Source organism: Apodemus sylvaticus, chromosome 5 (assembly GCF_947179515.1).
Source record: "Apodemus sylvaticus chromosome 5, mApoSyl1.1, whole genome shotgun sequence".
In the NCBI taxonomy this organism is placed as follows: domain Eukaryota; kingdom Metazoa; phylum Chordata; class Mammalia; order Rodentia; family Muridae; genus Apodemus; species Apodemus sylvaticus.
Genome location: NC_067476.1, coordinates 161,284,675 through 161,301,726, shown reverse-complemented (window position 1 = coordinate 161,301,726; position 17,052 = coordinate 161,284,675). Strand labels below are relative to the sequence as shown.

The window sequence follows — 17,052 nt, the reverse complement described above, 5'->3', positions numbered from 1 at the left end:
GAAACAACCCTGTGTATGCTACGGGACTGAGTCAACGGCCAGGGGACAGCAAGCGGCTGCTGTTCTTCAGCCCTACCTTGTGACCTCAAGCTTTCTGACGGGAAGCAAGGACAGCGGCAGCCCCCACCCCATCAGTCCCCACCATAATAGGACATACACTTTGAAGCCACATTATCAGCCCATGGCTCTGTGGACAGGGGCTGGGCTCTCCAGACTGGGGGTTCTCGCTAAGCCTTCCTGGCTGCAGCCAAAGTCACCAGTCTGCATTCTCAGCCGACCCTGGGAAGAGTCCATATCCACACTCACCCGGGGCCTGGGTCAAACAAAGCACAGCTGCTTATGTCCGTGTTCTCTGTCATTAGTCATCAGAAGCCAGGCTAAGCAGCAGGACAAGTATCTCTTGTCCCACATACCACCTACCACAAGGCCACTGTCCCTAGCCCCATACCAGACTCTAATCTCAGACACATGAAGAGCTTTGTCCCCTTGGCAGGACACATCTGATGGGGTTAGTCTGACTGAGGGTAATTACAGTTTCTCAGGGTTAAATGTCCCCATGTCACACAGCCTAGGCTCAGTGATGTTTCTGTTACTAGCCTCTCCACATGTGGGTGGGGAACTGCACAGGACATAGGTCACTAAGAGTCTCTCCCTCCCTCCTGGCAGAGAAGTACAGTCAATACTCAGTATGGCCCAGCTGACACCATCCCAGCTCCACATCCCAAGAGGAGAACGTTATCCAAAATCTAAGTCCAAAGCCCCAAAGCTCACGGTGGCTTAGACAATCACTCCCGGGTCAGAACACCCAGGCTTTCTCTACCCATCAGCTTCCCCTACCAAGCCCCAAAGAGATTGCTGCCCTTCACGTGGGATTCATGTCCCACAAAACTCCCATGTCCATACTGGCAAAGCCCTTGGCTTCACAACTGCATGGCCAAATGCCACACAGTGCCCCAGGAGGCACACTGGCCTCCCTAAGAAGACGAGGGTCATGATTTTCTCACAGGCATGCCAGAAATTGAGTCAGACATTTTGCCCAGTGAGCCCAGACCATACTCTCCTTCCTCAGCAGTTCCCCCCAAAAGCTCTTACTAGGGGAAGGTCTTAGAAATATGTGGGCCAGAATCATTCTGTCAGCAGTGCACACACAGCGTGCAGACTCCTCCTGTCAGTGCACACACTGCATACACATGTTCCTCTCTCTGATTTCCCATGCTCTTGCTGAGAGGAGACCATCCCTTCCCCTAAGAAGGGCCCGCCGGGCAGATCCTGGCTTGTCTCCCACCACTGCTCTGTGCATAACCCTTCCACACTCTCCAACTTGATGTCCCAGTTGTGTGGACGCCCCAAGCTCTCCCCTCCCCCTTACAGGGCTTTTGTAAGTGATCTTCGCTTGGCCCAATATGTTCCTTCCCTTTCCTCTAGCCTGCCTCTTGCTCTTGTTCAAGTGATCTTCCCAATCTCAGAACCTCCTCCAGCTTGCAGAGTATGCTGGCCTTTGCTGGTCCTTACTGGTCCTTACTGGTCCTTACTGGCCCTGTGCCTTCCTTACATGGCAGCAGGACAGACCTCCCCTAGCTTGATGGTATACAGCTAGCCACCTGTGCCAAGCCTGCCGGAGCCCACCCGTACTCTGCCACTCATTGCAGGAAGGCGGGGCTGTGGGTTTGCTCACTGCACATGCCCCATGCCTGCAGCATGCTGGGTACTGTAATTGGCTTACAGTGTGCTGGGAGGGAGGAGGAGGACAGGGACCACACCTGCTGTGAGCACTGCTGCTGTGTCTGCCTTTCCCTTCCTCCCCGACTCTCGATGCTGAGAAGAGCTCCTGAGTCCTGAGTCCTGTCTCTAAGAAGCGCCAGCACTGAAATGTCACCTGTGAAATGGCAGCAGGGCCCACGGAAGCTGAGGGAAACAAGCCCTCGTCCTCCTGTCAAAGGGTCACTGATTGAGATGAGGCCTCCGGCTCATGCCCACACAGACAGGAGAGCAGCAGAGAGAGGAAAGACAAACGGTCAGAAGAAAGTACAGACACTCCCCCAGGAGAACAGCTGCTCTGTGCACATCCTGCTGGAATAAACTGGATCTGCTCATTTTTAAAAGCCACACAGAGACTAATTATCCACAAATGTGCAGGCCTGTTTTAGCAATAGGCGTGCCAGCCTGAGGCTGGGCTCAGAGCCCCTCTGCCAGTTTTTGCCAGCTCCAGGGGATTTCCATCACGGCTACACCATTTAACCTCAGGTCACCGTGAGGTTGGTGGCTTCACCTTTCAGATTTTCTTTTCCTTTCTCCCTTTTTGCTTTCCTTTGTCACCTGTGAACAGAGATAAGAATCGGCCACTGGACAAAAGCCCCCTGACTGCACATTCAGGGTGGGCACAGAGTATTGTGCACCCACAAGGATGTTCACAAGGTGGCTGAACATGGAGCTTAGAACAGCCCAAACCCTTAGCTAAAGGATGCCAGAACAGGATAGAAAGTGGGAAAGACCAAAGAAAATGTTAGGGATAATCGGATCCAAACATCCACGCTGCGTGGAACAATTATCTAAAGGCCAGGTTAGTCGCATTAGCTTCCTGAGACTGACAAAGAGGACGCTGGCCTTTCATGTCCACTGAAAGGCTGGTCAGACCAGGCTAGACCATCTGAAGCATGGGACAGTATGTGTGGATGGCCCTGTGATATGTCAGTAAACATTCCCAACTACTCCCCTCCCTGTGGAGACCAGGGAGAGAAAGTAGAAATCCAGAGAGAGAAGACAGAAATGCTCCCTAAAGCTCCAGCCTCATACTGAAATGGATCAGCCATTGCAGGGACTCTGGGAAAGTGGGCCAGCAGAGTGCAAAACACCCGGCACACACCCACCTTCCAGAGCCCATGCAGTCCTTAGAACCTGAGGGACTGCTGGTATATGGGGTCAGTCTGAGCCTAGAGCCCCAGCTGCCCTCTGAATCATCCTCTGACCTTGGCATTCTGGTTCTCCCAGGGAATGCCTTGAAGGAGGGAAGCCCTGTGCACCCTACTGTTCCAGGCTGTGCAAAGCAGAGTTGAAAATTCCTTGGGAGAGGCTAGATCTTCCTTGGCAGCAGTGAGCTATCCCAGTGACTGATGGGGAATCTGGAAGCTGTGGAGAAGCAGTGGAGCACAGCTTTCCTCTGTCACGTACCAAGGTACACAGGAGACACTCCATGCCTGCAGTGGAAGCTCTTCCCTGGAGGGGAAGCTGCAGATGGCCCACAGGGGCTGAGCCAGTCCTAGGTTCCAGGGACTATGCTCAATAAACAAAGTGCCCTTCTGAGTAGTCACTACCCTGAGTAACCCTCACTGTCCATGTAAGAGAACTGAGACTCAGAGATGTCAGATGGGCCTGACAAAATCACACTGTGACCACAGTGGGCTAATACCCAGAAATTCTGACCCCAGAGTCCACATTCCTGCCTATGTCCTTCAGGGCCTGGCCAGTTGACTGCCTAACATCAAGGTACTCCAAATCAGAAATGGCAGGAGACTATAAGATGAACCTGATTCCAGGAGGCCACTGAATGGGGACCCACTGGGGGGTCTGTGGCAGCACTGGCCAGTCTTAAGAGTATATCCCCAGGACCATCAAAGGAGCACAGTGGAAACTCTTCCCTTGGCCTGAAGCTGGCCCATGTGTCAACTCCAATAGAATCTGTAGGAGAACATGTTGACCCTGAAAGGCCCATGTGTTTATTTCCACCCCTGCCCAAGACAAAAATAGCTGGGCTGGACCACAGGCTTGAGATAAATAACAGACACACCGAGAACAGCCAATGTTGACCCTAACTGAGGTCACCTGCCAACCAGCTTGCAGGCACCACCGGCCTGAAGTATGCTGCTGAAGACCACCTGGGGGTGGGGATGTGGCACTAGGGTACTTCTGTAAGCCTGTAGCTCTGCAGAGAAGGAGCAGAAACAATGTGTCTAGCATGTACCACACACATAGCCTGGATTTCACCTGTGGATGCTCCAGTCAGACAGAGAAGCTCTACAGGCTGTGCGGCCCTCTCTGTATCGCCCCATCCACTCTCCATGCACATCCAAGCACGTATATATCAGCTGATGGAGAAAAAGCCATCACAGGACCACAGAGCAATGCGTGATGACAGATGGCAGAGGCTGCATCATGCTGCGGCCTCCACCACCTGTACCTCAGGCAAGACCTTCAGGATCTGTCTGGACTTCAATTATTGGCCACTATGGCAGTATGCATATTTTGAGCCCATTTTCCTTTTCCACTAAAACATATGTTTTTTTAAAAAAATTACCCAGTCCCCACTGGGTATCTATGAGGATTGATCTAGGACCATGATCCATCGGGATTCAAGTCCCTGACAACAATGGCTGTTGGTTTGCCTAGAGCCTATCTACCTTCCTGGGTGCTTTAAGTCATCTCCAGATGGCTTATGATGCCAACTATGCTGGGAATACTGTTAGCTGTTGCCGAACCAGGTGGCTGAGAGAATGGTGACAATTTTAAACATTTGTGAAGGGGCCGGGAAGGTGGCTCACCAGCAAAGCTGACCACCTGAGCTGGATCTCCACGTCCCACAGGTAGAAGAGAGCCAACACCAAGGAGTTTCCCTCTGACCTCCGCATGTGTATGCACACACGCACACACACATGGGTGCCCAAATACACACACACACACACACACACACACAGAAACATAAATAAAGATGGCACCACTGTAATATGCTGAGCAAGTATGAGGACCCGAGTTCACCCACATAAACACACTGTCTGAGCACAGCCATCCACCTGCAGTCCTAGTGCTGAGGAAGAAAAGCGATCCCTGTAGCTTACCAGACCAAACTACACATAAGTGCCAGGTTCAGTGACTGACCCATCCTTAAAAGGATGTGGAGAGAAATAGCTCAAAAAGGCATCCCATGTTGACCTCTGGCCTCCACACACAAGTATACAAACACACACACACACACACACATACATACGCACACACACACTACATACACCAGACACACACATCACATACAAACCAAAAACACATACCGTAACCACACACAACACACACACACATTCATGATGCACACATACCATACACACACACCACACACACACCAGCCACACCAGCCACACATACACACCTACCACACACACACACCAACCATACACACACACCAACGACACACACATACCAACCACACACCATATACACCATAGACAGCACACACACACACACACACACACACACACACCATACACCAGCCTGTGAGAGCTGGGAAAATCACTCTCTGCAGAGCACTTGCCAGACAAGATCCTGGGTTCCAATCCCAAAGTGGGAAAGAAAAGGTTACACGTGGTTAGTATGAATGACACTGTTCTGACACTTCGAGCCAGCGTTGGTTGAATCCACAGGTGCAGAAGCTGCACACTTGGTTAGGAGGCTTCTCTACAGAGAAACCATATCTCTGTTCATACAGAAAACATAAAAGAATAATAAAGGCCGCGCAGGCAGACCCTCAGAGCAGGAGCAGGGACAGTAGGGACAGTCCTGGGGCTGAAGGAAGTCCGGGTAGCTCACGTGATCTGAGGAACAACTTAATCCCAGGAAAGCACCACCTAAGCCTGGGCTGTCCTCCAAAGAGAAGCAAGAAGACGACTCCTGGGCTCTCTTCCGACTTTAGTTAAAATTCTTAGGATGATTTTAATCTTCATATGGATGCAGACATTCAAGAAAGAACACAAGGGAAGAGGTATGATGATGATAGTGGTGGTGGTGGTGATGATGAATAGTTAACAGACACATGGTTCATTAGTAAAAGTACTGAGACAGGCAAGTGTTTGGACAATTTATAAAAAGTCTTCTATTCAAAACAACTTCATAATGCAACGAATAAGTTTCTCAGGTGATACAGACTTGGCTCCTGCCCTCCCCTCACACCCTGGCAGAGACATTATACAGCTGCCAACTAAGCACTGTCCATGCTGACTGATGAGCCCACAAGATGACAACAGGAGCCGCAGCCATCAGAGCAGGGACCTTCCACAGGTCTGCACGCGGCTGACTGACTCTCTGCCATCAGCTAGCTTGACTTTCAGTGAATAAAGCGCTTGTCTTGATGGCCATTCTAGTTAAATGAGGTGGGAAATGGAAGGGGGCAGACACCCTGCACTTAAGGGACCACAGATGGGTGTGCCCTGTACAGACAGCTCCATCTGAAGGAGCTGGCTTCCCAGTGAGGTACAGGAGCCAGGAGATGGCACAGCGAGTGAAGCGCTTGTGTGCAGGCACAAGGACCCGAGTTCCACCCCCAGAGGCCAGGCATGGATGTGCACACTTCTCATCCCAGTGCTGGGGACAGGGAGACAGAGGACCCCTGGTACTTACTGCCCAGCCAGACTGCTTAAAAGGTTCCAGGTCGCAACTAGAGGAAGGACCAAGGAGCTGAAGAGGGTTGCAGCCCCACAGGAAGAACAATAATATGTACCAACCAGTAACCCCAGAGCTCCCAGGGACTAAACCACCAACCAAAGAGGAGCTACATAGTAGCAGTAGTAGAGTAGTAGCATTGATTTCAGACATCAATGAGAGGAGAGGCCATTGGTCCTGTGAAGGCTTGACGTCCCAGTGTAGGGGAATGCCAGGTCAGGAAAATCTGTGTGTGTGTGTGTGGGGGGGGTTCTTGATAAGCAGGGGAAGGGGGATGGGATAGGGGGTTTTCGAGGGGTAAGGAGGAAAGGGATACCATTTGAAATGTAAACAAAGCAAATATCTTAAAAAAAAAAAAAAAAAAAAAAAAAAAGCTCCAGGTCAGTAATAGATTTTATTTCTAAAAAAAAAAAAAGAAGAAAAGAAAGAAAGAAAGAAAGAAAGAAAAGAAAAGAAAAGAAAAGAAAAGAAAAGAAAAGAAAGAAAGAAATCAAATAAAAAACATGATAAATACCTCCAGAGGAAGGATATCTGAGGTTGACCTCTGACCTCATGCACACACACATGCACTCAACACACTTGGCTGCGTATACAACATGCACACATTCATGCTCACACAGAAAAAGGGCGGGAGGGGAGAGGGAGGGGGAGATTCAGTGGGGCAGGCAGGATGGGCGGAGCATCAAGCTCATGGAAACAGACTTTAAGCCAACTCTTTAAGCCAGGCCCACCTGGCTTAACAGCGGGACCCGCATTCTGAGGGGTGGCTTTTTTTTTTTAATGGATTTTTTTTCCCCCAAGACAGGGTTTCTCTGTGTAGCCCTGGCTGTCCTGGAGCTCACTCTGTAGACCAGGCTGGCCTCAAACTCAGAAATCCTCCTGCCTCTGCCTCCCAGAGTGCTGGGATTACAGGTGTGCACCACCACGGCCCGGCTGAGGAGTGACTTTTACTGCACACATATTGAAGAGTGTGTCTGCACTTCAGTGTCCTCAGGAACACAATCTTACAGGACCACGGTCACGTATGTGAGTGACCACCACCTACAGTTGTCACGTAGAACCTAAACATGTATGTGACCGCAGGTGGGTTAGCCCTTTGGTCATTGAGGGAAAACTGAAGGGCATTTGGTTTGTTCCTTGTGTCACAAGAAATGACAACAAGCTCATTCCCCTTCAGTGATTGGTCACTTAAGACTGGACTCTGGCACAGATAGTGGTTTCCTCTGTCTTGTTCCCTGGATAAATACCACTCAGTGAATTTTGGATGTCCACAATTTCCAGGCCTGGGTCATGCAGTCTGGCCCAAGAATTATTTATTAGGAATAAGAAACATAAAATGTAAGGATGGTGTCAGCCTCTCATGCAAGTCACAAACTCTAAGCCATTAACCAACATGGTTTGGTTTGGTCACATGATATGTTTTTAATTTGATGTGGCAGTGACCGTGACTGAGTGGTTAAATGCACCAACACTGGTCTCGCTAACTATGTGCTGGCTCCTCTTTTTCTTTACATCACCAGGAATCAAACCTAGGCCCCCATAACTACTAGGCAAGTGCCCTACCATTAAGTCACACCCTCAGCATTGCATCTGCTCCTTTTAGGAATGTACTATGCACCTATCAAACTAAAAACTACACTTCCCAGCATCCCTTGCACCTGAGAATGGCCATCCAATGCCCTTCTGGCCAAGTTGGTATACAAGAATGGTTGTCCCTGACAGGGCTCCAAGAAAGCCAAGTCATGCCTAGCATTTAGACACCCTGTGCCTTTCACTGGAGGTGAAGAAGTCATGTTGTAGCCAGGACACAGTAAGAATGTCACAGAGCCATTTTCCTGCCCCAGGGAAGACCCTGATCTAATTTATTTAAACCATCAAGTCAAAGCAAGACCTAACTGGTTGAGTTGTCAATATTACAAATTACATCTTTCATTAAAATGTGGATTACCATGACAGTTCCTGGAAGAGGCGGTCTATTGGGCCACTACCCCACTAGGGGCTACCTTTATGCCAGGTTCCCTCCATGATTCTGAAGTCCTATAGAGACTGCAGTTGTGCCCCTGAATAAAATGAGTTGTAGGGTATGGGATGAAAAGCTTTTCAAAGCTAGGAATAATGGGTCTCAAGTTCTCTCACACACATGATTAGAGGAAAGCTGCTTTGATTCCTGTAGTATCTCCGTCTACTCTGCCGATCCTAGGACATCCCACTCTGTACACCCCCACCTGCTCCAAGCCGCCAGTCTTCCCTGACAGGCTCCTTCCCCTCCAGAGCAGGCCCTTCCCTAGAAGTCAAGATGACTGGCAAAGATAACAAGCTCATCATAGCAAGATAACCAGCAAAGACACATCCGAACTCACTCACCGAAGACCAGCACGCTAACCAGTAGCTGTTAGGACAGAAGATAAAGTGGAGATTCAGTGCAGGTCCTGGCTATAAACTTGGATGCAGAAGTAAGGCCGTCTCCACATCAAGGAGCTGGGGGCAGAGGAACGCAAGTAACAGAAGGAGGTGTTGGAAGCCTTTGGAGTCAATGTCTAGGGGTCAGCTGCACACACATCATGTGTCTTTGACATATGGAGGACCAGAATACAGAAAGGAATCTGGATCCCCTCCCCATCATCCTGTCATCAGTAACTGACATAAGCGCTTGACCCTGAGGGACATTGTCCCCAACCCTGACAGAGCTAGGCACCAGGGCACTGGACTGGCCCACACAGTATCCATTTTAGCTCTCTACCTTCCTCTTCACTAGTTCACAGCTTCCCTGGACTTGTTAATGACAGATGGGATCATTCCAGGAGAACCTGGGATGTGGTGACACCTAATAGCAATGTCCCCAAACGTCCTCACAGTGGACCGGCAGAATTCTCTAACCCTGACCATTCTAGATGCAGGCCAGTAACTCGCCCTTATGCCATTTCAGTACCGCGGGGGAGCCTGGGGCCTTGGGCTTACTTGACAAGCATTCTACCACTGAGTTTTTTCTCCAGTCTCCTTTCAATTTTTAATTTTAAGAGACTGTCTAAGTTGCTCAGGCTATCTTTGACATAATCAGACCAAGGAAGGCCGGGACTCCCTCCAGCATGAGACCTAAGACCACAGAAATATACTAGCACATCTGTCAGTCAGTCCTGGGGAATCAGTCTTTCAAGGAGCATCACTGGTCAGAGCATCACTGGTCAGCAAACTGTCTGCAGGCTAGAACATTCTAGATCTGCAGTTTCCAGCATGGAGACCATACTGTCACATGACCACCAAGCACTTGAAAAGGGGCCAATGTATGTGAGGAAATGCTATTGTCATTCTAATGTACTTTGTTTCATGTGTGTTCAAGATGAAACCTGCAACTAGTGGCTAGAGTGATGGTCAGGCCAGAAAATGTCCATCAGATCAAATAAGGAAGGTGGGGATGTGAGATGCCCATCAAATCAAAGGAGGAAAGCAGGAGTTTGAGGTGTCCATCAAATCAAAGGAGGAAGGTGGAGCTGTGTGGTCAAGAAGACAGAAAGAGAGCTATGCTCTGACATATTTGCAAATAATATGCTCAGTACTAACCAGCCATGGCTAATACCAAAAACACTACTCATTGCCACTGGCTTCTATGTGGGAGACAGGGAAAAGGAACTCCAGAAGCATCCAATCACGTTCTGTGTGGACACCCCACACCTCCATAATCAGTAGAAAACACTGCAAGTTTTCAGACTCTGTTTTCATAAAGCATGTAGTTTTTATTTTTAATAACCCTGAAAAAACTGACAAGGTAATTACTGCATAGTTTCTAATGCTAATTAAAACATGTAGTTGCTCTGCACGGGGCCAGAGGGAGATTCCCAGAACTCAGGACTCGGGAGGAAGGGAACACTCGAGGAATACAAATAGAAAGCTGTGATCTGGGCTGCTGATACTGCCCTGTGCTCCTTACTACCCCCAGGCAGAGGACCCCCCTGAGGGTCAGGAATGAAGGCATGCCCAGAACCAATCGCCACATCACAGACCTGCTCTCCTGTAGAGCACATGAGAGAAAGAAAGAGAAGGAGACAAAAGTCAAGTTTGAGGTAGTCTCCAGGGTGGGAAGGGAGGCGGGTCCTAGAGTGGGAGTTCAAAGGGCAAGTGAAAGTTTCCAGGAGGCCAGAGGCTCTGGGAGAAGGAGGTGTTAAGACCCGGTGTCCCATGATGAAACTCTGATAAGGAGAACATCACAACCAGCTGGAGCTTCTGCCCAGCTATAGGAGGAATGTGCCATTGAGGAAGCAGGTACCCTCCACCAGAGTCTACAGGGCTGCGTCTCAACATCAGCCTGCAGCTCTGGAGGGAAGAAAAGGGTATTCCTTGTTCTCTGAGCCACAAGGCAAAGGTGCTCCACCTCTGTAGAAGAGAGCTGTAAGCTCCTCCTGGCTCATTCCCACCTGGCCCATCCCAAACCTCACCAGTTGATCAAGGATAAAGGTCAGGGGGTCACTCTGTACCTTAAAATGCACAGGATGGCCCTGCCACCCAGGGAGACCCTGACCACCAAGGACAAGATCACTGAGCAGAGAAGCCTTGGCTGGAGGTACTACTTCGTTATACAACAGTCCCTCCGAGACAAAGCCTGGATGGAGGTCCATCTGAGGCCACACAGAAATACTTCAAGAGGCATTATGAGTGGCTGTGGGCTGCTCTGTGGTCCTGACATCTGGGCCCAAGAAGATGAGGTGAAAGAGGACAAAGGAAAGACAGAGGGTAGCACGAGGAAACACCTGGAGGAAGAAAGACCCAGACAGGAGACGGCTGGAGAGGGAAGTATGAAGACAAGATGGGGTGCAGGGGGCGACCTGATGGCTCAAGGACAGAAAGTCCCCTGGGGACTCTGAGCTCCTTGAAAGGAGAGAAGCTTGTCCCGACACTCCATGGCTTGCTGCAAGTTTCATTCTGGAAGAACACCTCACCCCACTTTAGGGGCAAAGTGCAATTTACAAAGAGAACCCTGCTAGTTGCAGAGGGAGCCATGATTGGAGTTGAGACATTGACACACACAGGGACAACCAACTTGGGGGAGGTGACTTCATCCCTGCAAGCCAGTCCATGCCCTAGATGGGGATGCTGAGAAACTCTGTACAAGAGGAAGCCACAAGAATGAGCTCAGTGCAACTGAGGAATTGCAAGTTATCACAAGACCCCATTTGTCACGCTTCGTGCTAAGGAACATGCGTTTGCGACCTGGGGTGTTGGCGAGATTTGGGGCAGATGGTAGTGTCACCTTCTGCAAGCAGCTCCGTAAGGAGTGTGAAACAGTATTCACTGAGCAAAAGTGGTAATGTCATTAAGGTAACAAGTGTGGACTCACGTGGCGAGGAGATCCCGTGAGCTAGCATCTGGCTAACATATGAGCACCGGTCAGCCTATGCTCCGGCCAGCACCATGTTGCCCATTATAGGTAAACACTGGACACAACACAACTCCTCATAGCTAAACTAGAAAGCACATTCCTCCGACTGCCAACGCATGACTGCTTAGAGGGAAGAGGCGGCTGGGAAATGCTGTTCTCTGGTCAGATAACAGTTGTTATCTCTATCCCATCTACTGGGACTACCTGCAAAAGACCCTTGAGGTCAGCCACATTGACTGAAGAGGTTCTCTTACAGAGGAGGGGTTAAAGGGCTACTGAACCCCAACCTGAGATCCCAGACCCTCCTTCCCTCACCTCCCTGCTAGTTGTATATAATTATGTCCTGTGTCCCTAATGAAACATGACCTTGTGGCCTTGGGCAGTGTTAGACTGTATGAGACCACGGGAGGCAGGTGAGGATCTCTGTTCATACCACTCCAGACAGTTGTTATCCACGCTGGGGTTGGATCCTCTGGCAGTGTAGCTGTTTTGAAGTTACCCATGTTCCTGTAAGTAGCCACCCATCCATGTTCTGTAAGGAAGCCCAATAAACTCATGGGTTTCCCCATATTAGATTGTGATAGAATTGTACGTGGATCAGTCATTGGTTCTCTAGAGGGGAGAAGGACTAGACATTCAGTTACATCTCCCCAGGGTAAGAATTCTCTAATCAAACACAGACTGGTACGGTAGCTCCCCATGGCCAAGGCAATTAGACCACACAGTGAAGACATGACACACCCCCATGGCTCCTTTCCACCCATCTGGTCCTAACTACAGGGAAGGAAGAGGAAATATCAGAGTTGGGGACTACAGGATAGTACTGACGGGCAGAAGGAAGGGGTCGAAACAGCCTGAGCTTACTTTTCCAAGAATGTTTTTTAAGATTTGACTAAGAGAATGCTGTTAAATTAAAATGCCTTGGGGAAGGGCAAAAGCAATTTAGGATGGTTTTATAAAAATAAAGACTCTAGACAGAGGTAGGCCATTCTTCTATGTACCGAATCCGGCCATTGTGTGGTTATGGCTGGGCTCAGCATTCAGGAGGGCCCAGTTAGAGCAGCAGGTAGCCAGAGGGAAGAGAGCCCGCATGGAGGGTCAGATGAAGGGCTGTGCCAAGAACTAACTAGAACACCAGATTCTCTGGAAGCCCCAAGTCATATGTATTATAAGCGATCATACCAGGGTAGGTGGGTGGACATAGGATGGGTGGACAGGCCCTATTGAGATACTTAAAAAAATAAAAAGAATTCTAAAAGGCACATCCCAGACAATCAGGTAGTACATCACAATTTAGCGTGTCTCCCACCAACAGGAGTATGCGAGCACCTTCCACACCCCAACCTTCCTGCTTCAGGTCTGTGGATCTCTCCCAACCTGAAGATTCTCCTTTCGGCCAGAACTCCACAGCTGAACACAGTCCAGACCTCACCACCTGGCCCTACCATTCCTGCCATTTTAGACTTTTCACGTGCCCACAGCTGCTCACTTGGTTCCATTTTGACCATCCTGACCCACCAACTGAGCGAGCCAGTGCATGGTCTCCCATGCTAGACTTCATCCCGAGCATCGGAGTCCTCCTCCCTGCTCCCTCATGGACAGATAGCAGCCCACCTGCCAAACCTGCCACTGCCGCCCACGACTGCATCAGCTTGCAGACAGCCAAAAAGCTACTAAATCCTCCATAATTTCCATTTCAAGTCTGCCTCTTTTTACTGCCAAAGAGAGAAAGGAGAGGAAGTGACTGTCTGGGAAGGGACCATTCACCTTTCGTGGTATCTCCAAGAGCTAGGAAAGCTATCGACAGGGGTGCCACACACAACCAAGGGGAGAGAGACTCCATTAGTGACTTCAGGGTCTGCCTGATGCAGCCTGCCCTGGAAACTACAGAAATCAACTTGCCCTCTTAGAGTCAGGGAGTCCCCCTCCTGGCACATTGATGTAAACAGGTGTGACTGCCTGTGTCAAAGTCCTAACAAAGACATAAGATTTGGGTGGGTTTATGGCTTAAAATTTCCATAACAGGTCCTGGAACCCACAGAGCGACTTTATTTTTATTTATTTATTTACATTGGTTATTTCAAATGTTGGCCCCTTCCAGGTTTCCCCTCCACAACCTCCCCATCCCATCCTCCCTCCCCTTTGCCTCTATGAAGGTGCTTCCCCCTCTGCCCCCCAATTCCCACCTCGCCACTCTAGCATCCCCCTACACTGGGGCCTCCACAGGACCAAGGGCCTCCCCTCTCACTGATGCCAGTAAGGCAACCCTCTGCTACATATGTAGCTGGAGTCACAGGACCCTCCATGTGTACCCCTTGGTTGGCGGTAGTCCCTAGGAGCTCTGGGGGGTCTGGTTGGTTGATATTGCTGTTCTTCCTATGAGGTTGCAATCCCCTTCAGTTCCTTCAGTCCTCCCCCTAACTCCTCCATTGGGGACCCTCAATGGAAAAGTAGGGGTCCCTACTTTTTAAAAGGGGGTTTTCCGGGCAGTTCGAATAGCTCTTGTGGAATCTCTCTGCACAAAGCCAGTCTTGGCTGGCCCCTGGGATCTAATGCCATCATTTGATGATCATTTAACACCATTCAGTCCCCATTCAGGGATCCTTGCATTTCAAGAGAAGTGTACAAAGGAAGGCAAGGTGTCACCAAACAACAACTACAAGGGACGGCACCTCATGAAGACACAGAACTGAGCCCCCCACTTGACACAACACACCAGCTTTCATTTTTTATTTTAAAAGATCCATTTCAGAAGCTCTGACTTCTCCCCAGAAGTGAAAATTGCCTTCTGGTAGAGAAAGGTTTTAATGATCACTTTGCTTCCTGCGTCTCCATGGTGACAGAGCACACACAGCCCACCCCCTCCTGCTTCATTAGGCCTTTCTTGGTCCCAGGGAAGTCATCAGTCAAGCCGCATAGAAGCCTCTGTGACCTGTTTATCACCTAAACAATCCACATTGCCTTGACTAGGGAGGAGTGGACAAGCCGGCAGAGTGGAAAAGAAAACCAGCTCTGCCGGGCGGGCGGGCGGGCAAGCGGGCTCACACCCTTCATTTCCCCACAGCAGTTCTGTCCAGCACACCTGTCCCGGGAGGTGGGTGCGCCCAGGTGCACTGGACCAGGCTGGAGTCCTGGTGCCCAGTGAAAACCTTGGGCAAGGTGGCTGCAGGAGTATACTGCTGCCCTGATCCTTCGGGTGGGGACTGCAGGACCACAGGAGGGCCTGGACAGAGGGCAGAGTAGGCACCAACCCTGGGCGGAGGTGGCCCACGGACCCTTCCCCTGGTCAGTCAGCTGCACACCGTGGCACTCCCTACTGGGGATGCAATGACCAGCAGCCAGCCAACAGAGCACACTGCAGAGCACCCAGCTCTACCAGCAAAAAACGGTTCCTCTCCGGACAAAGGGCTCCGTGGCAGCCCTGTGTGCTGGGGACAGGAATCACGGGCCCTGGTGGCACCTGAATCGGGCCGCGGTTCCCCCCCCCCCCAGTAAAGGCGGGGGTGGGGGCTGTGGCGCGTGGGGACGTGGTCCCCATGCCACCTGCCTCGTGTCTCCCCCACCCCGCCTGGCCGCCCCCGCCGGGCCCAGTACCTGGGTTCTCCCCGGCGTCCGTGGAGGTGGCTGAGGAGTCGCTGAGGAAGCTGGGGTCACTCTGCGAGCGGCCCCGCGACACAAGGCAGCTGCTGCCGTCCTCGGATGCGGCCATGGGAAAGGCGACGCGGGGGCAAGTTGGAGGGAGATGCGGAATCAGAGCATCCTAGGCGGCCAAGGTCACCGGCGAGGGGGCTGGAGAGGGCGTCTTTTTTAAAAGGAAAAGCAAAAGGGACCAGGAAAGAAAAAGAACGGAGGAGGACGCCAGGCTGGCTTCAGGGTGAGGAGACAAAAGCCTTGCAGGCTGCAGCCAGGCGCATCCCGGCTTGCGCGGCCTCGCTTTGTTATTTATTCGTATTTATTCCCATTCTTCAGCTTATATTCCAGGGGAAAAAAAAAGTTGAACCAGGAAATAAAAACTTTTTCTTGTCAGTGTTTATGGCGTGCTTGGGGCTGGGGGGGATGTCCAGGAATGTCTGGGGGTGCTCCCTCCCCCCACCCCACCCCCCACCCCCCCGAAAAAATGGGAAAAAGGAGAATCTTTGCTCTTGCAATTGCTTTAATCTGAAAGCTGTTCTTGGAGCATCTGTTGGAAAACATTAGGATTCTCCCATCATGCCACGCGAGGAGCATGACGTCACGAAGCAGGGAGTGAGAATGAGTGGTGATGGGGAGGGGTCTCAAATACCTGGACTGTCCGAGGCCAGAGAGATATAGGGGCTGGATCTTGGGTTATGATCCGCCCACCACCATACCTGGGGCTCTAGGACAGAAAGCAGCCACGTGCCCTCCTCCCCTCCCCCACTCCCTTCCGCCAACATGAAAGGAGGAGCCCTGAGGGGAGGGCGGTGCCTCCCTTGAAGGCACTCTCCAAGCAGAACCTGGTCGCCGGTTTCCCTGCCCCTTCTCTTGGAGATGCTAATGCCATGGTCTTCCCCACCCTCACCTATGCCCGTGGGGTACCACTCTCCTCCCTTCTACCTTCCTCAGCCATGGAGAGAGAGGGCAAAGGTGCCTTCCATGGAGTTTCCCTTAGACACCATTAAGGAAATGAGGGAACCAAGGACTAGAAGGAACAGCATGGAGTTCCCCTCCTCCTTGTCTAAGAAAGCCTTTCTCACTTTCCTAGGCAGAGCTTGGGGGTAAGCTGTCAACTCCTCTCCCCTGCAGTGGGAAAAACTAGGAAGGGAAAGTCTTATCAGAGCCAAAAATAAGGCCAGGGACCTTGCTGTGTCACCTTGCAGGGTTGTAAGGTGCCCAGGGGGCTTCTGCAGGAAATGGACTTCATTCCTGGACAGGTGACGGGAGTTCCAAAATAAAGTTCTAAAATTCAAAACAGTTTAGCAAACCCACTCCTGCTGATCACTGGACACACACCAGGCAGGAAAACCTTGCACTTTGGAATAGGCCATTTGTAGACCCTGGCTGGCGTGCATACACACACACACACACACACACACACACACACACACACACACTGTAAGAAAGTGGCTTCCTGGTTGGTGTATCCAAGAAGTTTCTAGCCTCAGTAACCTGGAGTGGGTGATGAAAGTCTTAGTCTCCTCCTTCTCCTCCTCCTTTTCTCCTCCTCCTCCTCTTCCTCCTCTTCTTCTTCTTCCTCCCCCTCTTCCTCCTCCTCCTCCTCCCCCTCCTCTTCCTCCTCCCCCTCC

General features: G+C 50.8%; 1 protein-coding gene across 1 annotated transcript in view; it reads right to left on the bottom strand.

Annotated features, from left to right (window-relative positions):
* Phactr3 (phosphatase and actin regulator 3) overlaps nt 1–15,497 on the bottom strand; it is a 197,198-nt gene extending 181,701 nt beyond the window's left edge. Inside the window, exon 1 of the mRNA XM_052181740.1 lies at nt 15,383–15,497. Coding sequence (XP_052037700.1) covers nt 15,383–15,497 — 115 coding nt within the window. The remainder of the gene's footprint in view (nt 1–15,382) is intronic.
* Between the last annotated feature and the right edge of the window lie 1,555 nt (nt 15,498–17,052).